At 54.2% G+C, this 21706-nt stretch overlaps 7 protein-coding genes across 7 annotated transcripts; 2 read left to right on the top strand and 5 right to left on the bottom strand.

The window, feature by feature from the left end:
• On the bottom strand, positions 1–356 carry POSPLADRAFT_1131205 (hypothetical protein; the record flags this gene model as incomplete). The annotated part of the gene is made up of 3 exons (XM_024484040.1): positions 1–94; positions 147–235; positions 288–356. The coding sequence occupies 3 exons, from the start codon at positions 354–356 to the stop codon at positions 1–3; spliced, it is 252 nt and encodes an 83-aa protein (XP_024342671.1).
• A 2211-nt stretch (positions 357–2567) lies between these two features.
• POSPLADRAFT_1031118 (hypothetical protein) lies at positions 2568–3700 on the bottom strand (the record flags this gene model as incomplete). Its single annotated transcript, XM_024476767.1, has 6 exons — positions 2568–2681; positions 2755–2928; positions 2986–3014; positions 3190–3270; positions 3334–3399; positions 3463–3700. 6 exons carry the CDS (start codon positions 3698–3700, stop codon positions 2568–2570), a joined length of 702 nt encoding a protein of 233 aa, XP_024342670.1.
• Positions 3701–5492: 1792 nt separating this feature from the next.
• On the top strand, positions 5493–6075 carry POSPLADRAFT_1052535 (hypothetical protein; the record flags this gene model as incomplete). Its single annotated transcript, XM_024480278.1, has 2 exons — positions 5493–5721; positions 5768–6075. The coding sequence occupies 2 exons, from the start codon at positions 5493–5495 to the stop codon at positions 6073–6075; spliced, it is 537 nt and encodes a 178-aa protein (XP_024342669.1).
• Positions 6076–6414: 339 nt separating this feature from the next.
• POSPLADRAFT_1131781 (hypothetical protein) lies at positions 6415–8185 on the bottom strand (the record flags this gene model as incomplete). The annotated part of the gene is made up of 4 exons (XM_024484131.1): positions 6415–6519; positions 6589–6666; positions 6739–7466; positions 7960–8185. The coding sequence occupies 4 exons, from the start codon at positions 8183–8185 to the stop codon at positions 6415–6417; spliced, it is 1137 nt and encodes a 378-aa protein (XP_024342668.1).
• A 1629-nt stretch (positions 8186–9814) lies between these two features.
• POSPLADRAFT_1043458 (hypothetical protein) lies at positions 9815–11557 on the bottom strand (the record flags this gene model as incomplete). Its single annotated transcript, XM_024478316.1, has 7 exons — positions 9815–9845; positions 10095–10198; positions 10231–10343; positions 10384–10441; positions 10542–10968; positions 11035–11119; positions 11359–11557. 7 exons carry the CDS (start codon positions 11555–11557, stop codon positions 9815–9817), a joined length of 1017 nt encoding a protein of 338 aa, XP_024342667.1.
• A 1405-nt stretch (positions 11558–12962) lies between these two features.
• Positions 12963–16860, bottom strand: POSPLADRAFT_1131928 (hypothetical protein; the record flags this gene model as incomplete). Its single annotated transcript, XM_024484149.1, has 11 exons — positions 12963–13539; positions 15384–15670; positions 15722–15749; positions 15924–16024; positions 16077–16119; positions 16305–16341; positions 16402–16422; positions 16501–16526; positions 16580–16605; positions 16736–16745; positions 16799–16860. Coding segments are annotated over 11 exons (1218 nt in total), but the record flags the coding sequence as incomplete, so codon positions are not given.
• A 1303-nt stretch (positions 16861–18163) lies between these two features.
• POSPLADRAFT_1131962 (hypothetical protein) lies at positions 18164–18486 on the top strand (the record flags this gene model as incomplete). Its single annotated transcript, XM_024484154.1, has 3 exons — positions 18164–18223; positions 18277–18321; positions 18376–18486. The coding sequence occupies 3 exons, from the start codon at positions 18164–18166 to the stop codon at positions 18484–18486; spliced, it is 216 nt and encodes a 71-aa protein (XP_024342665.1).
• Between the last annotated feature and the right edge of the window lie 3220 nt (positions 18487–21706).

Here is a 21706-nt window from a genome sequence, read left to right as displayed (position 1 = left end):
CTATGCGTTTACGCCGTTCGTCGGAGCCAGGACCCTGCAAGGTGTGCAAGGCCGGTGTTGCCAGTCGACTGTCAGGTGTCGATCTTCAAGTAATCTGCCGGGAGAACAATTAAGCTGATATGACATGGTGTTCGGGTTGCACATACTCTTGCGCACAGTTGTTTTTGCAGTCGTGCTCTGCATTGTCATGGTTGTGGTACTTGCTCAGGCGGCAGTCCCATCGATTGCAATCCAGCTGTGATCATATTAGCAAATACCTAGGGTATCGCACAAACAAAAGCTCTTACGTATTGCGTCTGCTGAAGAATTCGGTGGCTGCACGAATACTCAACGTATGTAGAGAGATTGCAGCACATCGTACCCCTGGTAGTGTAAAGTGGTTGGGACAGTGGTGTCGCCTTTTATCCCCGCTCCTGGATGGAGGATCGCGGGATTTCTGGGCCTAAATTGTTTCAGCGCACGACAGGCATTGATTTTCGTCTGTTCACGAGAAGAATCACAGATACGTCGTTGAACCATGAGGTGGAGAGCATCAGTCGGAGCGAGAGACGGATAAGGCATCTATGATGAATAATTGCCAGAAAAGTGTACCTGTAGGCTGAAAGAATGGTCGGGGCTCAAATGGAACCTCCGCCAGCTTTTGCATCATCATACAGCGGATCATGGAGAGTGAAAGTAGCGTACACTCACGCCCGACTGGGTCGTAGCAAGCCTATTCTTGTAGAGACAATCTCCGGCCGCCGGATACGCATAAGCCTGCGGATGGCCAAGGTGGGGATGTGATTCAGTATGAGGACGGGTTGAACGGAGGTAATATCGGGAGATCTTCATGTCTTATCAGAGAATCCGCGTATATGGGCATGTGCTCGAACTTCTATCGGAGGCATCGACGAAAGTGCTCGGTGTTGAGCTCGCTTATCTAAATAGGATTATCGCAAAGCGATCAAAGTAAGTCTTGTCACGATACAGCAAGTATAGAACTATGATCTCCCTTGCTGAGCTCTCAGGACCACGGAATATCCATCGCCTGCTAGCTCGAGGCAAGCGTTCCGCTACTTCGTAAGCCTGAATTATTGTATCATTTGGTGATCCGGTGCCTGCTATTTCGTCTTCTGTAGTTGAAAGTGGGTTCCTGCAAAGAATGACAGTAACGGCGTGACCTGTTCTATAATTAATAAGCTTGCCTAAGCAGTACCAAATTTGAAGATTTTACGTGTCCGATACACGTTGTCAAGTTGGAAATTGGTATGAGCGGTCTACTTGACAGATTGACTTGAAGCGGATTAGGTATGTGTTACGCAGATCGTGCTTGCCGTATCCTACTTCTCCACCTGGGAGATTTGAATGGGAGCTGTCATATACGCAGTATGAATTAATCTCCTGATTCGTAGTGAATTGTTCTGCTGAACCTGTACTTACGTAAAAATAACCAAGAGCCTGCGCCCAGATACTCCGGGCTCAATATGTTGTAAATTCCTTCCCCAATAAGGCTGGAACCACTAGCAACGACCTACTTTTTTCCTGAGCTACAATTAACGCACAGTACTGCAACTACTTGCAATGTTCCTGACCGACCTCCGATTTTTGAGACAAGCCACCTTGCGATTTGTCCCTTGCACATGGCCAGAGATATTGAGAGCAGATCATATTCGTTTCACCCTTACCAGAGAACTACAGAGGAAGTCTAATCCCAAATCGACTCAGCAGAACGTTGCCGCAACAAGTAAACATGCGTGGGAACTCACCTTTGATCGAGCAATTGTCGCTCGTCATTGGTGGCTTCGGGCAGGGGCCTTTGGCCAGTAGTAGATCCTGTTGATTTCATGAGGTACAAGAAGCTCAGGGCCTAGGGTGGTGTGGAGCGCACCGACACCTCCTTAGGCTCCCATAGTACCCGCAACGGTTTGCGTCATCCTCAGAGGTACTAAGAAAGACAATTTGCTGACCGCAATGGTTATGACTATCTCGTTAGCATTGGGACCCAACCGGCGGAATCCGAGCGCATTCCGGTGATGTTTTCAAGGGCCCGCATCTAAGTTGTAGCAAAGGCTCGTCGCCATGTTCCCGGTATGCCGATCGTCATGAATCATGCACCCTTATTGGCGCTATCGGATTGTTACCGTGATAACGATGGGTATGGCAATGTATTCAGGTATGGTGTGCGGGAGCAGCATCGGCCATGGCATCGAGAGCGTCAATGTGTGCCGCGGATTATCGGACAGATAGGAATTCCTCGTATCCTGTGGGCACAGAGCGTGGTCAGCGCCGCGTCTCGTGATTAAATATAGTAGTTCTGTGACGATTTTCCACATTAGGCAGAACTGACGACAAAACTGCGACACCGCTTGTCTCGCGGTCTGTACCGAGTAGAGTCTACACCAATGTGTGTGTGCGACAATGGGCCGCCAGTCTGAGGAGTCGTACTGAAGGATTGCCACATGAAGTCGATTTATGTGTGCGGTCCTGAGTAAGTTCAAGTAGTAAAACTCCCGGGTGAGAAGATGTTGACAGACCTCTGAAGCGCACCGAGGTCAGGAGTCGCAGTCGCAGTCAAGAACGTGACTGAATCAAGACCTGCTGAAGAGATTGAGATACGCGTCGGAGAGCATGATCATATGCCTCGCTCGCCATTCTACGCGGTCGACCTTGCGTAGCATGGGTAGCTGCATCCATGTTCCTGCCTGGACAGTGGTGAACGTTGCTAAGTGAGATACTCACTGTATATCAGGAGGCTCGTCTGCGCCAAGGACATACACCAAGTCCACACCGGCGATGTCTCAACCAAGTTCCTACTATCACGACCTGCTCTGCAACCTCATTCCGATCCGTTGAAATGAGCATCTCGGACAATATCTGTGGCTGCGCACCAAGCTGCATCGGAGCAGACTCAAGTGTCCTTGTTGCACTCCCGGTGGCCCCAGATGATATCTATGACTCCGATGTCGTGTATGCGGCGATCGGTACGGGATGGCAATGCAGGCTTACCATAGACATCCAGCCTAGCTGAATTGACCCTGCCTTTCACGAAGATTAGCGAACAATATGCTATCAAACGTCGGGGCGCAAATGACGGTCACTTAATACCGTCTCAAGAGGGAAGGAGTACACCCATGAACATCGCATCATTCGGCTATTTCCGCCAGTCGCGCTTTGGTTCAGTTTGGCTTGAGTCGCAACCGACGTTCTTACCGGCTCTCCTCGGGCTATCTGAAATGCTGTGATGATTGGCATCACTCCTTACGGTAAGTTCGCGCTCAATTCGCTCATGAACTGTATACTAGTGTGCAAAAGCCGGTACAGCAGGACTTGTGCACCATTAGACAAAATGTGCACCTTTGCCGATCGGGAGCAAGTGCCGGGTACGCCATAATACTGTGCGCGCAAGCACAGGTCCATTCGCTAAAAAGGATCATTGACTGTGCACGACTATATCGAGGCTGAAGGCAAGTGCAATCCCCTCACGTATTTGACGTTTGAAATAACGCTGGCGCATCGTTGGGCGGAGGTGCAGGACTTGAAATTTGTGAACTGCGAACGCAGAATGGCGACCATGAGGTATGCATCCTGAGCCTGTCGTCTTCCTCCGTCGCGCACCCATTACATGATATTTCCCTTCGTTGCCGTCTTCGCACGGCCGGTCTTCACGTTTCCTAATCTCGCGTAGCTCGCCCGTCGCGAAGTGTTCTCTGTCGACGATCATGTCAGTTGGCACACGCTTCCCATGATTCCTGAGGTCTCTCAGTTGTCTTGACTCCTTCTATGGCGCCGTGCGCCTGAGGACGATCCGTCGCTCGTGAACGCAACATAAACATTTGTGCCAAGTTTAGCGAGATATCCTTCTTATATCTCGATAAACCACATTCACTCGTCATCCAGGGCAAGAGGGGCCTGCTCACTCAGGAATTACTGAACGCCGCTGGCGTCGTGCTTCGGTGACCTCATTTACGCGTCGCCCTCGGGCTGCCAACTGGACAACGCGCACATTATTAACGGCAAGCCAAGCCAAGACCCTTCCGGCTGTAGCGTGGGAGAATGTCCTAGTCGTGAGTCTGTAAACCTCTTCCTAGATGAACGTCTCAGCCTCGCCGTGGACACCAGTCCCAAGACATTGGCCATAGACATGGACACCAGTCCCGAGGAGTTGGCCCAGGACTGGTAAAACCTCCCGCCGCATGAAAAGAAGTTCTCGGATTTGCAGGCCCTTGCACGCCGTCCTGTCGGACGCTCAAGAGCTCGGAGGCCATTCGTTGGATGCTTCTTCTCATGGCCCGATAGCCTCACATGCCTCACCCGCGAGTGCTGCGCGCAGGTCGGCAGGGCCCTCCGAGGCGCCGTCTTTGGCAACGACATCCCAAGAGACAGGAACTCTCGTCGTGCAACCTCGATTCAACCCTCACCGCTGGCACGATCCATTCACTGCATGCGGTATTCAATTTTCTGGTACATGAAATCAAATAAAAATCGAAAGAAAGGTTAATTTACCTAATCAGTACTCTGGCGCCTAATATGGAAATGAAATCGAAGGAAAATCGATTATGTAATCCATTTTCCATTGTCTCTTTCAATTTTCCTTCGATTTTTCTTCAATTTCCATTCAATTTCTACATCAGTAAGATTCAATAGGTGCTATTTGCTTTTAATTCAATTATGATTTGATATTTTGTGCAGGCAAATTGATTCCTGCATGCAGTGATTGTCAGGAGTCCGGACATCTTCCGGTGAGTAGTGTTCTCGGAGGATGTGCCTGGACTCCGGACATTGCACGAACATTGGATAACGCCACCTTCTGGTTGGCCAGCACACAATCTCCGGAGGAAAGGACAGTAATCTAGGTGTCAATCAAAAACACTACCCCTGCCAGACGGTGTTCGGAGGATGTCTGGGCTCCGGATGATGTGTCCTGCCCGCGGTGCCCGCTAGCAGCCGAGACACATTGGACGTACATGCTACGCTCTTCTATCCACAGGGGCGGAGACCGCACGAGCACCGCATCCCCGGGCGCAGCGCGGGGTTGGGCGCGGTGATCTGCAACAGCGGGCTCGGTCTTTGCAGTAGCGGTGTGTGTGCGTGCCCTCCGGCGTGCGCGCTCGTGTCAGCGGATGTTATGCAGTGCCTGCTCCTCGGCGCCGCGAACGGAGGACGTCCGTTTTGGCGCGTTGTATCACCGTTTTCCAGGAGACATACGACACACAGCATGCACCGCAACACAGCGTCCATCCCCAAGTAATAGTGCCAGATCGTTGCCCGCAGCCACGATGACAGGAGTATGAGTTATAATGGCACGGACGCCACGACGGCCGCTTTGTCTCGCGACTCCTCCGCCCCTCCACCTCCAGCCCGCGCTCGTGCGCGTGCGCGTGCAAGCGCCGCGCACGGTGTTGTGGCGAGGGCTCAGCGTGTGTCGAACACCGCGTGTAGCCCCGAGAGATACTTCATGTGAGCCAACTTCATGTGAGCCAACTTACTGTGAGCCAATTCTGGAGAGCCGGGACATGGGGAGCGGGGAGGAGCGGGGAGCGGGGAGCGGGGAGCGGGAGCAGATCCCGAACGGCCATACACATACGTCTCCGTTGGCGAGTCGAGCAGAGCCGCTCCGTACGCTCAGCCGCAGACGCCGCGTCTTGGCGCACACCCCGCGCGTCTCCGGCGGCGGAGCGGTGCCGCCGCTTCCACGGCTGGACGAGCGGGATGCCCCGACGACGTCGAGGCCCTCACTGGGCGGTGCGCTGTGGAGGCGCGCGCTGAGAACCTGCTCATCCTCGGGGAGGAACGTTGAGGGCTATCGGAGGCTCGTTCGCACTCAACATGTGCCCGGGTGGTATGGAGTATCAACCCGTCGAAGTTCAAATAGAAGAACAAGCGGGATGCCCCGCGAGTGCGCACGGCAGCGATGATCACGCCGCCGCGTTTCCCGCCCATGTGCCGACTCGGGCTTGGGGCTCGTACCAGAACCACACACAGGGCCGCCAGGCCGGGAAAGCACGACCAAAGGTCGAGAAAAGCAGAAAGCCACCAGCCACCAGCCACCAGCCACGCTACACGCCACGCCAGCAGCGGTCCATTCTCGAATATTAATCAAGAACGAATCAAAATAAACAAATTCCTACACATTAGTACACACGAGCAGCGTCACTCCTCACTAGCACTAGCACTAGCACTAGCACTAGCACTAGCACTCCTACGCCCCAACATCCGACGCACCCCCGCCCCGCGCGGCGGCAGGTATATAGTATATAGTATATCTCTCTGGTATTAGGCCGCACGCACGCGAGTCTAGGTGTCCTGTCATTTCGAGCGTCCAGCGTCCAGCGGGTCTGCTCCCGCGCACTCCAGCGTGGTGGTGGAGGAGGGGCGCGCAGCAGCGGCATCAACAACAGGGCGCGGCGCGGCGCGTCCTCGAGCCCACCGCCCGCCCTACCACCCCGGCAGCTCGCGCGTGATGTAGTGCCAGATATAGTGCGTCCAGCCCTCGAGCACGCCCGCGCCGGTCATGATGTGCAGGCAGTCGCCCGCGGAATGCTGCCCGTCGCACAGAAACGCAATCAGCCGCGCGCTCGTCGATAACAAGAGGGAGTCAGCGGCACTCACCGCGTCGGGCCGCAGCAGCGCCGGGCGGTCGATCGGCAGGAAGTGGATGTCGGGGTAGCGCGTCGAGTTGAGCACGTCCTGCGCGCACACATCACAATACCGTCAGCATCGCATCATCGCATCCCATCCCATCGCGCACGGCACACGCACCTCGAACCGCCGATTAAACTCGCCGATGCTCGCCCAGTTGTACCACCCCCACACGAACGGCTTCCACACCGCCCACGGCTCGCGCTCGTCGTGGCAGTCCTCGTGCCCGGGCAGGTACGCGCGCACCACGACCTGCTTCTTCGCGGGCGCCCTGCCCCCGCCCCAGCGCGTGTGGGTGCGGGTGCGGTTCGCCGCCCACTCGTCCAGCAGGCCCTGCACCTCGCGCGCCCACACGCCCATCGCGTCGCCGAAAAAGTCCAGCACGCCGTCGATCCCGCGCCCGGGCGCGGCGTCGTCCGCGAACCCGGACATCAGCGTCGTCGTCCAGTGCCCGGCGGTGCTGATGACCAGCGTGCCGTAGTTGTGCTCCGGCAAGGCCCCGAGGAAGAGCTCGCGCACGTACGCGCGCGGCCCGAGGCTCCAGAACTGCTCCGCGCTGAACAGCGGGCGCGCCTCGGCGAGGGTGGGCCGCGTCGCGGCGTACAGCGCCTCGAGCTCCGCCTGGTCGAGCAGCAGGTCGACGCGGCGGAAGGTGACGAGCGGGGTCTTGGCGACGTCGAAGGATGGTGGGAGGGCGAGGTGCGGGAGCAGCGGGGAGGCGGGCGAGAGGTAGAGGTGCTGCGGCCAGGCGCGGTCGAAGGAGCCGCCGGAGGAGTAGTCGGGCGTCGCCAGGACGTGTGGGTAGAGTTCGCAGGAGAGCGAGAAGAAGTGGTTTTCGGTTACGGAATCTGCGGGTGTGGGATCAGCGAAGTGTACGGGAGGGGTACGGTGCGCGCTACTGAACTGCGCTAGTCGCTAGTATTGTTAGGCAGGCCGACGATGCAGTATCTCGTCTCGCGCTGGGCATGTAGGATCAGCTGTATCCCCGATGTCTTGCCGATTATGCGGGAGAGGCGCAACGGCTGATGCCCACAGGGAGGTCCAGGTTCTATAAAACCAAATGGACACAGATCCCGACAAAATTCGGACTCTGTGACCATTGCCATTGACGACATACGCAAAGAAATACCAAAAATGTTGGCTGGACACACGATAGAAGACGTAGAAAATTTATGCTCAACCTGATCGCAAAGAGCAGGGTACAGCGGGAGGCGGTATTATAGCCGCTCCTGCGCTCAGCGTGCGCGTCGGTGAGGGCGACGCGCGCCAAAAGTGACAGATGCGCCTGATGCAAGGGCGCAGGCGGATCATGGGAGGGATCGACAGTGGACCCATACTCACCGCCAATGAGGAGCCAGCCGCCGTTCTCGACCATGTCCTTGATGAGTGCGGCGGCGCTGAAGGGGCGGACGTCGCAGTCTTCGGCAGGAGACCACTGCCAGCTGGTGACGCTGGGCCAGCGGTCCCAGAGGGCTTCATTGTCGGCGGCGAGGTGCCAGTAGAACTCGCGGTTGCTGGCGCAGCCCTCGAAGCCTGCGAAGGCGAGGGCGTCGTCGGGGGAGTGCATGCGCATGTCGCCATGGTCGGGGACGGAGTAGGGGGACTTGGGGGTCCAGGAGCCGTTTGCCCACGCGCGCGGGGAGCAGGTAGAGGAGGGATGTGAGGGCGAGAATGCGGAGGAGAGGGAGCGGAGGGCGGAGGGGGAGAAGTAGAGGACGTAGACGAGGAGGGAGGCGGCGAGGGCTGCGACGAGAGTGCGGGCAGGGAGTGGGCGGTGGCCTAGGCCGAGGAGAGCCTTGGACATGGTGGGCGAGAGGAGAGGAAGGACAGACGCGGTGTGGTCTGAGACATGATCGTGCGGGACGCCATGGCTGGATTTCAGGCTTGGCAGCGGGATACAGGGCTCTTCCAGGCTCCACTCCTGACGTCGAGGGACGCGAGAAGGAACCCATCCTACTCGCGCCCACGTGCTCCGCAGTCTCGGGGCCCAGACGCCCGGCCTCTCGATCGCCCGCCCCGCACCAGATCAGGCAGGCACGACCCCACCGCGGACACCGACTCTTCTTCGCCCGTCTTGGCAGGGTCGCTGCAGCGTACACCAGCGCGCGCTAACCGACCTGACGGCAACTCTCGCCGCAGCGCCTTCGCAAGACACCCAACAACGATGGCTTCGCACACAACGCGCATCGCAACGCTGATGCCCGCCCATATTCGCCAGCACCCTCAAAGATACTCCACCTCTGCTGCGCACCGTCATCTCCCTTCGTGTCTCCCACACTGACATGTCAGCTACTGCCGCTGTTGGCCGCGCTAGCTGGTCTCAGGCCGTGCCCTCATCTGCCACACTGCGACATATCCGTTGTAAGACAAGGTACGCTCCATCGTCCTTGCCGCTCCTGCGAACTCGCCCGATGAGCGTGTGTTCGCGGAAACCTACGACCAGGTCAGTTGGAGTGGAATGAACTCCACTTTGCAGGAACTAACCGTTCGACACCCGAAGCTATAGACCTCGGATACCTCCCACATAACCAGCCGCCTCTTTCCATTCCGTGGTTTCATCATCCCACATCGTGCAGTGCCATGATAGATCACTCATGAACGCCGGAACATCCGTCACCGATAAATCGGCAAAACACAGCGGGTTTTCCAACTTTGTGGTACTGTGGAGTACGGGGTTTTGCAAAACATTTTGATGCCTGGGCCTATGTGCTCGAGCGAGAAAAATAGCTACTGTTCTACCAATCAGGCATCATTTCTAATGGTCTTGGCAGTTCGTATACCAAGTTTCAAGGAAATCCATGATGAATTGCGAGCAGTAGAGAGGTGCCGGCTGGAAGCAGCTAAAGTGCGGTAGTTCTGCAAACTCTGTCACTCACGGCGGCAAGTTCAAACTCCGCCGTGGCAGAAGCTGCAACAGCGCGACCAAGCGTGTCATCTGCAATCACGTTTGAGGGCGGGGATTGAATCATCACGCATGGTGGCAGGGAATGTCACGTTCATTTTGCAAACCATCCACACACCGCGATTCATTCTATTGACAGCATATTGGGCTGGAGGATCAAGAAAGGCATGGTTGGAACATACTAAATCGGATGTTCGATTGGGGACAACGGCTCATAATCACTGTACATCTGTCTTATCAAGAATTTGCAGAAAGCCATACAAAGTGTCTTAAGGCTCCCATTCCACAACAAATCTATTTCTCCTCAATCGGCTTCACAAGTAGACTACAATGTATGTCTATAATGTCATACAAGTGTCAGAAGTACAGTCTTTAAGGTAGAAGACGAGATCACGGTGTTTTGCAAAATTGATCGACTTTGCAAAACCCCGTACTCCACAGTAAGTAAGCGAATCCGAAGTTCAAAGACCGAATTTAACCCAATGTCGTGATCGATCATGAGGCCCGAGAACTAGGTCATTGCAAACACACTTTCGTATGACTATTGGACCTCCCAACAGTGCTCGCAGCTCACCCTCGCGGACAGGCATGGCTGAGCGCGCCCTTCTGGGATATCTTGACAAACACACCCGCCTCATCTCCGTCCCTGCCTCCCTTCGGTTCTTCATGTTCGAGATGCTATAACAAACGTCAAGCGTCACAGCGCACACCGCCCCCATCCGCGCCGTGATCCCCGCTCTCAGCAGCTCCGCGCCTCGCGTGATCGCCCCGTCCACATGAAACATACCCATACTCGCTGCTGGGTGACCGCCGCCTCCCGTCCCTTCAGCCGCGCACGCCGCAGATACGCTGCACGGATATACACTGCCCGAATATACACTCCCCCTCCCCCTTCCCCTTCCCCTTCCCCTCCCCCTCATGCTAATAACAATCACAGCCATCCCCGCGCCCCGCGCTGTGCACCGTGCAACACCACGTTCCCCGCAGACACGCCTATGTACCCTCCCGCATGCGCACACACCACACACACAACACCGCCGCACGCGCGTGCGTGGACCGCCGCCGTGGCCACGATCTGCGGCGCGCAGGCACGTGCGCGCACGGTCCCTGGAACGCCCCCTAGGGCGGCTGTCCGCTGTCCGACTCGACCTGAACCCCTGTGGCCCGTTGACACGCGTCCCAACGGCGGGCCGACCGACGGCCCACGGTAGCCCGACCCGACGGCGCCGGAAGGCAGACTTGCCGGAGCCGGGCGCGGCGCGGCGCGGCGAGGGGCAGGAGCGCGGAGACGGCGTGCATCTCCCGACCGTCCGACGCGGGAAGGGGATGCGCGTGCGCCGGCTGCGCGCCCGTGTCGGCCGCGTGCATATCGCATGCCGCACGCATTTTCATCTCGCGTGCGGTGCGCGACTCTGGCTCTTACTCGTGCGTGAGGAGAGCCCGCGCCGCTGATGCATGCCGCATGCCCGTGTCATCCATGGGGCCCGCGCGCGCGAACGGGCGGCGCGCCGCACCTTCCTCCTTGCAGTATGCCGCTGGTCGGCTTCTGGCTCCTGGCTTCTGGCTTCTGGCTTCTGGGACGGCAGGTGTGCTCCCTGCCTGGGATTGACGGGAGGCAGAGGGATGCGGGCGAGCAGGTGAGCCGGCCGGCGTTGGAGTTCGCATCCGCATGCACGATCACAGTCGATTTGAACTGTCCGCTCATCCTCGTCGCCATTCGGGTGCCGTGCCTATCCGACGGGGTCGGATTGCTGCACTTTGTGTGGCGGTGGTCGGCTCCCTAGCGCTCGATCTCGACAGCGACGCCGCCCGCGCTCAGAGATGCGGCGCCAGCGCACGAATCTGGCTCTCGCTGCTAGCTGGGTGCGGTCGCCGTAGCTGGCCCGGACGCGGGAGGAGGGACGTGCAAGGCACTTCGCTCTTGTCGAACGCGGGCCTCAGGGACGTGTTGTAGGCACGAATTGTCTTCCGCAGATGACGCGACCATGCAGAGCCCGTGATGGGCCTTGACAGACGCGCTGCTCCTCGTTTGATCATGCTGCATGATACGCTCTGGGCCTGTCATCACCGAGCCTGCACGCCCTGAACCACTTTCTCATGCGTGGCTGCATAGAGGGCTGAATACGCGCGTAGTTGCTTTGGTCCTGCGACGCGATGGGCGCGTCACGCTATCAACGGCGCCACAGCAGCGTCCTTGCATCTCCCACTCACGCGCGAACGCGGACCGAACCTGCCAAGCGCGCGTGCCCGTGCCTACGTACGTCTCAGGCCGTGGCATATGTCCCATGTCAGCGCGTCTCCCTGCCACGTCGGGCAACGCCTGTACATGCGTCACGAGCAGAGAGATCGCTTTGCGACGTACAACTGCGTCCGTCAAAGTACAGTGGTGACTGACATACCGCGATTGCTGTGCTCAACCCCCGTCAAAGTCTGCCTATGTCGCCCGCGGCTGTTGTGCACTCTCACGGCCGAAGACGATACGGTCGGTCTCCGATAGGATTGTGTGCCATGCCCAAGTGAGTGACCAACATCTCCGAACGTGACTGGCAAAGAGCCTGCTGGGAGCTACTGCAGTCCCACGGGGCGTCGATGGCGTGAGAAGGCATATACGCTTGTACTGACTACAAGGATTATCATTATTTTCTGCGGGGAGCGTGAGCCCGTGAGTCGTGCTGTATGCAGCTGTTGATGAGATTCACTCACTCGGGAAAACTTCCAGGACTGCGAGGTTGGCTTGGTTTTCGACCAAGAATAAACATGCAGTCTATGCCACATCAGGCTTAGGAACCAGCGTATCTGTGATCTGTGGATGCTACATTCCCAAGTACAACCTAGGGGGGTTCAAGATCAATCGGCGATGCTCACTAGAAAGGGGGCACGTAGCCCTTCAGGATCCAGCTGTTGTTTTGGTAATCCCGAAAATAATACATGATTTGTGCCGATGTGCAGCCGAATTATCTGCCCGAGGTATACATAAGACAGGCATACACGGCGGAGGATAAATGAAGAGCACGGAGAAGATGACGGCGTTGAAGTAAGCCATGCTGCTTTCATTGAAGTCGACTACGAAGGGTCAGCGATATCCGACCGAGGACATTGCAAGACGGTATATGAGTAAGTCAGTGGCCTTCAAGACGCCGCAGGTGCTCCGATACCCGATACTAGTGGCGAGATCGCTCGCCACCGGCGTTGGGTAGTTGAATCGCTGGTTCCAGATCGCCTCCGCTCTCATTGGCAGATGTCTGAGTCAACACGCCCGAGTGTCGTCGGATACCTTCTGTTATGATTGGAATTGTCTTGCGGCCTCGAAAAGGCCTGGGATGCGTCTCATTTTGTGCCATTTTTGGAAATCCAAAGTGCATGGCTCAAGAGTGTATTTTTGAAATGTGTCACATATGGACACTATCACGACGAGTATTCCCTCATAGATGAACATCGCCTATCACAAATCACGACCTGTAAGTGAACTGGGTATATACTGGGTATAATTCACTTTGTCTTTTCCTGCATGAATGCAATTAGAGTGTATCATCCCGATCGCAAAAGGAGTACCCACGCCTATACGCTTTAGGAACACCAATATCTCAGTGATAACCTCGTCCTGCTTGTCGTGGAACAAAGCGTGGCCAGCGCCCTCGTACATACGCACATCCATGTCAGAAAAGTGCGGTGTCAGCGCCTTGACCGCGCCATCACCGCTCATGATCTTGTCTCCGGTGCCATGTAAAATGAGTAGGGGCATGCCGGCCTTGCCAGCTTCAAACAGCTTAGCAGGGTCCTGAGCGCGCGAGAGCAGAACACCACCGAGCGCGGCTCGCTGCATCACGCTCTGGCCGATCAAGGACGTCTTAAGGGCGAAGGGAACATTGTCGGGATCGGCGAAGAGGCTGTCGATTAGATCGATCTTCGTTTGCGCGTAGAGTGCGGCATCGCTTGTGGTATTGAGGCCGGGTTGCAGACCGACCACGGTTGGGGTCGCAACGGTAAAGAGCACCTCGGGCGCTACAGACGGCAAAGAGCTGAGGAAGACGAGTCCGGACATTGGAGGTGGACTTATGTTTGCGCACACGTCCGTAGCAATCGCAGCTGGGCCTCCCGTTAGCAGTAGCCACAACGCTTGATATTCCAATAAGATCACCTCCGTAGCTCCTGCAGTAGAACAATCAGACACCGTGCGATCCCGCGATAAACTTGGACTGACCAGCCAACATGCAATGGTCTCTGTAAGTTGAATGCACGAAGGACCGCCGCATAGTCGTCTGCAAGCAGCGCGGACGTGTACGCTTCTTCCGCGGGCTTACCGCTCCTGCCGTGGCCTCGCATATCATAGCGCACCTGTAGGACATATATAGCGTGACGGAGCCTCGAAATCGGGGGATTCTTACAAGATATGCATTGTCAAGAAGACGTTCGTCACGGAAGACATCGTCAAAGACACCCGCCGACAGCCACAGGCCGTGTGCAAAAAGAATGCTCGGCTTGCTTGGGTCACCGACGGCTTCAGCCCAGATAGCGGTACCATCGCTGGATTGAACAATCTTCTCAATGGGCGTGTGCGACATGGCTGACGAGTTCGATACAGTATTGCCCTCCGATTCGGCCTTTTAGCAGAGAAGCAGACACGATCGCGCGGTTTCCCGGTTAGACTGAAGTCTCCTCCCACACACGCTGATGATCAATCCTTGTGGTATACCAGAAGCAAGCGAACCGCGTACCTGACGGCAGCTACGATGAATTACCCAATGTTACGCGACATAGAAAATATCCACTCGGGTGGAATACTTAACATAGCTGCTATTGCCCATGAACAGTGGACGGGGAACTCGCCCAAACGCATTTGTTGCTATGTTGAGTCTTTGACGCTCGAGCATGGGAATCGTTGTTAATTCGTACCATCACTTCGGTCATGAGGTCGGCGACCCGGGCAGCCTCATTTGGCAAAGAAGCAAAATTTAGATCTGCCATCTTCTTGCTGCCGCATTGGCAATGTCGACTTGTCTATCAGCGCAATTGCCGACTGATACTCGCTGACTTGTTGACGAGTACGGCGTACTAAGACTATTGAATCCTAGGCTTGACGGGACTGTAAGAGTATCAGCGCCAAGGCCAGGTGTCCCAAGTCACCCTAGACGGTTTATAGTTGAATGGCGGACGCATACCACAGTGGGTCTGAATGTGGATGGGAGTGGGCACTGGAGCGATCCCATCGTCGATCTGAATCTGCATGCGGCAGACCCCGAATCTTACAGCCGAACTGTACCTTTTATTTATTTGTTTAATTCGACGGGTTTAGACTCCATACAACGTAGGTACAAGTAGAGTGTAGACGAGCCTCCGCTAGCTCTTAACAATGGGCTCCGCGCCCTCGGACGGAAGCACTCAAAACTGAGCCCAGCGCTAGGTGTCAATGCCCTACAGTTTTCAGGCGGACAAAGCACGCTCCCCTAGGTAGGGGAGGCGCGGAAGGTCCTCGCGTGCGGCACGTCGCGCCAGCGCCGAACTGTACCTTGCCGACCAACATGATGACTCGAGATCAGCGCACTACTGTACTGACGAGCTCTTCTGCATCTCCGAATTGAAGCTAAAATTATGTTTTCTGTGCCATGACGACGACCACCACGCCCTGTAATTGTGGTAAGAACGGAAGAGACGTAAAGTGATTGCAGGTACATCGTAAGACTGTGGGATCCATCTATTTCGATGTATACATGTCTGCACCACTGCCTATTTACACCTTAGAAAACACAATCTTTGTAGTGTTTCCTGATAACTTTTGAGCCTCCAGACTAGCAATGCGCGCCGCGATATGCATCCCGCTAAGAAATGTTTACGAATGAATTAGGGGAATCTAAGAACGACTTACTGGGCAGAGACATTGTGCAGCTCCATATTCTCTCGAGGGTTGTTCTGACTATTAGATACGATGTCAGCGACATGGTGACGGAAGTTCAAACTAATATCTTGAGCTGAGTATGGCATCATCGCGTGGGAAATAGGATGCCGTACGTAGCCATCAGCGAGTTGACGTAGACTGTGGTTTGAGTAGTTAGCCGCACCGAACTCTTCATCGTGCAGATGTGGCACACCAGAGTTTCCTGGGATGATGAACAGTGCCCAAGGCACGACAGCGGTATTGACTGATGCACCGAACTGAGAAGTGCCATCAAGTAGCATGCGTGTAATATCAGGTAGAATCCTTACCGAGATGCATGCGGCGAGTTGGAATAGACTAAAACAAACTCGGTGTTCATTGAAGCAACTGTTGAGGCGGAAAGGCGTCACGTACGCAGTGAACATCCCACGCGTAACCGCGTAAGTGATGAGCCGCACAATGATATTCTCCGTCCTATCACAGTTCTCCGGAGTGAGAGACCATTCGAAAAGCTGCAGTGGGGAAACGTACCGTTGGAAACCAGTTCGGCGCCCGTACAATACGAAACATAAGGCAGCCGTGATATAAACGTCGGCCGCGAATGCAGCGGCCAATCCCAAGACACCCGAGACCTAGAGCGGGGGCTCACAACGAGAGCCTCAGATTCTCATTGATCTGGCTTACCAGGTTGTTTGCGATTGTCGTAGTCGCATCATCATCAGAGAACCTATATTTGATTGTGTCATCATCAAAACGCTCTAAAGTTGCAGAGCGACTTATATGTTAACCGTCTGCCCTGGTGTGTGTTAATAGACGGTTACTATACCTGACACATTGGAAGTTTGAAAACACGCACCTATGCCACATGCTATTACACCAAATATTGAGCATATATTCGGGAGTAAGAAGGACAGCAGAACGTACAGAATGCCAGTAGAGCCAGGATAACCTGTGGGATAGAATGATATATGGGCTATAGTGATCAGTGTCTAGTAGCGTTGTAACGTACCGCCAAGAAGGTGAGTTCCCTCTGAAAGCGGTGCTCTTTCAGAACTAGGATAGGACTATGAGTTTCTTTTGTTTCGAGCCACAAGGCGATACACCGCACGTTTCCATATGTTGATGACAAAGAAGCTGGTACGCAATGCAGTCAAAGCTTTGAATTATAGAAAATAGAACGTTCGTACCCATGGACGGCCACGATAGTCAATTTCTATTGACAAAGAAATCAGGAAAGTACACAACAAAGACGGATGATAAAACTGACCGAAAACAAGAAGTCCATCTGATCATGTGCGGCGTAGATGATTAAAAGGTCGCCCGTCGAAACGATCGTTACTCACCGCGAACGGACTGCAGATCACGTCTCATTGGTATTTGAAGAGATGAGAGTATATAGTACTCACACGGGGATGACCATAAGTCCGCTCGCTTGCGCGTGATTTTGGATCAACCAGAACCACAGCGACTGAAAGGGTACTCAGTAAAATCTTCAACGTGTGGTACAACTAGCCCATACAGCGGTGTCCACACACGTCCTCGTCGTATCAAGGACCCTGTCATGAGCTCTAGCGCCGTGCGAATCGGGGACATGATATTGCCTTACCACAACAAGAGAATCTGCGATGCCGGTTAGCAAGCGGGGAAGTCAGTGAAGAACACTACGCGCACATAGCCCTTCATGAGCCGTGAGTCTCTTGGATAGTGTTTGAAGTAGTATAGCATCTGCGCACAGGACACGCCATAGAGACTGGTCGTGAACGGGATGACGTTTCAATATCTCTGTGTCATGCAAACTTGGGTACGCACAGGGTAGAGAGCGCTATCCCAGAAAACAAGAGGCCAACCCAGTAGTTCAAATTGAAGGCAGACATGGAAACTTGCACGAAAAAGCATTGACCGCGCCAGCAAGGGGTCAAGGCTTGATTCCCGACCTAGATACTCCTTGATGTTTACTTCGTGCATAGGCCAGGGACCTTCGATCTACCATGACTACCGCGACATGGGCAGTTATGAGCGCTCGGTCATCGTCGCCTTCATCACCGGCTCCGTTGTCTGCCGCGCCATGAAATCAGATCGCAGAGCAGTGGACCACGGCCCACTGGGGATATTGAATATCTTGTGGCGATCCATAGCAGTTTTCTGATTGCGGAAATGGCGCGTAGCAGGTATCGTTCAAAGACGAGAGATCCCACCTGAGCAGCCAGAGCTTTCTACGCGAGACCAAGCGAGTCTCACCGGCGTAGCTAGGTCGTCGCGGATCAGTACAAAAGTTGTGTCAAGTGAAGATCTTTTTGTTCCGAAGCTAACATCCCACTTGTGCCTGAGCACCCAGCGAGTGGGCTGGGGAACGTACACGGTCCTGACAAAGGTATGAGTACTTTGGGGCACATACGCGACACGGATTAACCGTGCATTATAATCAACTCGGACTGGAGTATATATGTGCTTGAGATACGGTCAGCAACTCAGAAACATTGCTGACGTTGATATATAGTCAAGTTGTTTACCAAGCAACGCGTGACTTAGCTTCACAGACAAGGATATCCTTAACTTGTTGCCCATAGAAAAATCAACGCATTTTTTCACGAGACTATCTGTAGCGAGTTCAAGTTCAGTTCGGAAAAAACTCAGGATCCCAAAGTACTGGTCAGTGCCAGTGCAAGATCAGGTTCGAACTTCTTCGCCGACCAAGCAATGCCAAACAATCGCGTCTGTGGCGTAGCGCTCGCGGGCTACGGTTGAGACTGGCGTTTCGCTTCCTTCTCATTATGGAGAATCCCCATGCAGAACGGCAGAACGTGCTACTGCAGCGCATCACAAAGAATGCGGTACGTTCTCCACGATTGTCGCGCTTGCATGCTTGTAAAGACAGTCTGTTCAGGATAAATGTACTGAGACTATTGTGGAGCTCAATCATTGCCTGGAGGTGGGATTCTCGACCAGCGCATTTTACTCCAAGACTCATATACATAATCTACAGGAAATAATCCGTGCCAACGCTCATGTGCAGATCGCAGCGGATCTTGTCACCAAATATCGGAAGAATGTTCAATATAACCTAAAGGCAACGCGTGAGAGCGAAGCTACCTGAAACGCCGTAGGTCTGCGCTGTTAATGTCTATTTGAGTATATTTTTGACATGGTCTCGCACCTACAGCCCAGATAGCGCATTACTATCTAAAGTACGACTTCGACGACTTCACTCGAATGGGCCCCTGTAACATGGAGCATACGCATCGGCGCGCTGTTGTACTCCTGGAAGGCTGTAATACTACAACCAGCACATCTCTCTCTTGATTTCTTTCATCCTGTGGAAACTCAACGCATATGCGTCTGAAATTGCAAGAAAGCTGAGGGAGGAGTGCTCTAGATTGATCCACTTAGACTGAAAGGATCGATTCGACCTCTGTGGCTAGCCCACGCCCCTGTGTTTGAGCTGTGGCCAGCATGGAGTCGGTGGTGTATATGAGTCGTAGTGGAGTCTAGACAGCTCACATCCTAGCGGTAGCCGAACACGTACCGGTAAAGAGGGACTGTGCTAGTGGCACAAGGTGCCCAAACATACAAGCAGATGACGGCCAATCACCGATGAGCGGCCTACGAGATCTTCTGCTTTGGCTTAGTGGGAGGAACCTAGCACCTGCCTCATAGCACTATCAAAGTAAACAAAGCTACACCTTGGAACAGCACCGTGGCCGTATATAAAACAGGCCCACACAAAATAAGTTGAACTTTTGTGAACATGAGTTATCGCTAGTTTTTCAAGCACGCAATTGAGTGATGTGACTTAGTGAGATGGTTAGCGCCGGAATCGTGAAAGCGGTGATCCTATGCTATTGATATCTGGTACCTACTGTAATTGGGTGCACTGCATGCAAGGATGAATCTTTCTGTGCGAAAAATCAAATAAGTGCTATTACTTTTTAATCAATTATTATTTGATCTTTTGCACTAAAAATTAAATCCTGGGTGTCCTTGCGTAACTCCGGCGGAAGCGGTTTCACCAAAGCTGCGGCAAGGCTCCGGAGTTAAACTACTCTCAAACTGATGACTTCGGGGCCTTTACCGAGTGGCACAATGTGAAAGCATGCGCAGAAAGCTATTCATCCTATGGGAAGAGTTCGACGCCGATCATGAAGCCTCGCTTGCTCCCGCCGCTTCTGGAGACTACCAAGTTCAACTCCACGTTTGAAGAGGGAAGGGGATCCGCTCACCCCCCGCCCTACAACGACAAAAAAAGAGAAACAGGATTTCCACACGCGCGGAATATTTACGTACAACCTAATTCGATGTGCGCATCTTGTCCAGCCGACAATTGTAGGACAAAGACATTATGAGATTTGCACATTGAGGAGTGTTTCCGTACAAGAGTGTGGTGCCCATTGCTAAAAGAGATTGGAGGTTGAATCGCACTCTCAATGTACCTACACTGTATAGAGTATAAACCTGTAGGATTGAGAACTTGAGAACTTGAACAGCACTTGACCATGGTGACGTATGCGAGCCGATAGATCTGAATTTCAAGATCGCATTTCCACGTGACCCCGACGCGCTCAGTGGCATCTGTCCGAAAACGACCTGGCGCATGTCCACACTCCCGCGCCACTACTAATGACCTAGTTCTGACATCGCCGTGCACGCCCTTAATAACCCCTACCCTCTATCCTCATGCTCTTCGCATCGCTCTGCGCGGTAGGACGGATCCGCATGTTGTCAGAAACGGACTCAGACGGCAGTGCAATCTGTGACGTGCAGCATGCTGGACCCGCCTCAACGGCGTATTGCTCACGTCTGACGTCGTGCTACATCTTCTTCGCGATTTACGAAAGAGAAGCCCAGGTGATAGCAAACTGCGGCTATTCTATTGCTGACGCTTCCACCATTTGGCGCGCGTACGTTGCATCATAGATGGCATTCAGATCGGTACGTGTCCATTGTACTAGGGGTCCCCATGGAAAGACTGATCGCTCTCGTACACGAAGTGCAGTTTAACCGATGTATCTTCAATCCACGCAAGCATATGCGCCGTGAGGGAATCGCGATATTCCGTACGTGTGAGCGGCACAGCCCATATGACCATCCCATCTTATATGCTCGCGCCATTACCCTTAGCCCTGGATCTCTTGCTGCGGTACTAATTTCATGAAATGACGGCTATTAATCAACGTCAGAAAACCTTCTAATCACGTGTACACATGAGACGCAATCTGCGTCCACCCAGATGTTCCCCAATTTACGAAGCTATGTGCAGTCATTCATTTTATGATAGGCATACAAGGTGTGTACCTCAAATATAACATACGAATGAAGTCTTCTAGAGCCTCGTTGATCACACGCCATCTAGTAGCACGTATATACAATACCTAGAAGGGTGAGTAATTGCAGCAAGGAGATTGCATACTGCAGATCGTGTCCCCCTTCGAATGGCATGTGCTGGCAGGCTACTGGTGCGCTTTCGTGCTGCTCTACACGTTGAGATGCTGTGTCTACCAGCACAAATCCTGCGGCAAACTTGATGTCTCCGCCGAAGTGACAGTCTTGTCCTTGGCATCTTTCTTGCTGCGTTCTCGGTCCCGCCGGAGCCTTTGTGCGAGCCCTACCTGGAAGCGGGCGGACCAAGCACCTCGTCTATTGCGAAGGGCTGTGGTCGCACGGCTACGGTCATTCGTTCCAGATACAGCTCGTCTTCCCATGCTCACGAAAGACATGTTGTTGTCTAGGGTCATCTGAGCAGTGCTCCAGTCTTCGCAGGTCTTCCTGTGGTCGGAGTATTGCTACCCCTGCCCCCCTCACGACTGCTGCACCAGATTCGATAGCGTTTTCCTCGACTGTCTATTGGACGCGGGATCTGTTCATAAGACCAAGGCTGCGGCGTCAAGAACTTCCGAAGGCGGTCACTCTATTACTCTGGGAAATCTAGGTGACGCCAGTGTCTTCTCTGCGTCACTTACAACGAGGCCAGTGTTCGCTCCTGAATTGTATTCTTCTGGAGTCTCAGTCAGTCATTCCTCTGGCGGCCGGAATAGGGTCACGACTCGGCGACATTGGCTATCATGCTAGGGTCTCAAGAGCTGGACAATTATGTGCATATAACGCGCTTGCGCTTGTGCTCGGTAAGCGTCTACTCGGGCGCGTCACATGCTACCTCTACAGTCGTCGGCGCACTTGTCAATGTCCATCTGGTCTTCCAGCTCGGTCCGCTCCTTCCTGTAGCTCATCTTGGGTGATCAGCGCTATATCTTCGGAACAAGATATGAATACGCTCATTCCCGTGGGAGCTGGCCTGCTAATCTGGGGACGCCGCAGACCTT

Source organism: Postia placenta (genome assembly GCF_002117355.1).
Source record: "Postia placenta MAD-698-R-SB12 unplaced genomic scaffold POSPLAscaffold_2, whole genome shotgun sequence".
NCBI lineage: Eukaryota > Fungi > Basidiomycota > Agaricomycetes > Polyporales > Adustoporiaceae > Rhodonia > Rhodonia placenta.
This window is presented reverse-complemented; position numbering and strand designations above follow the sequence as displayed.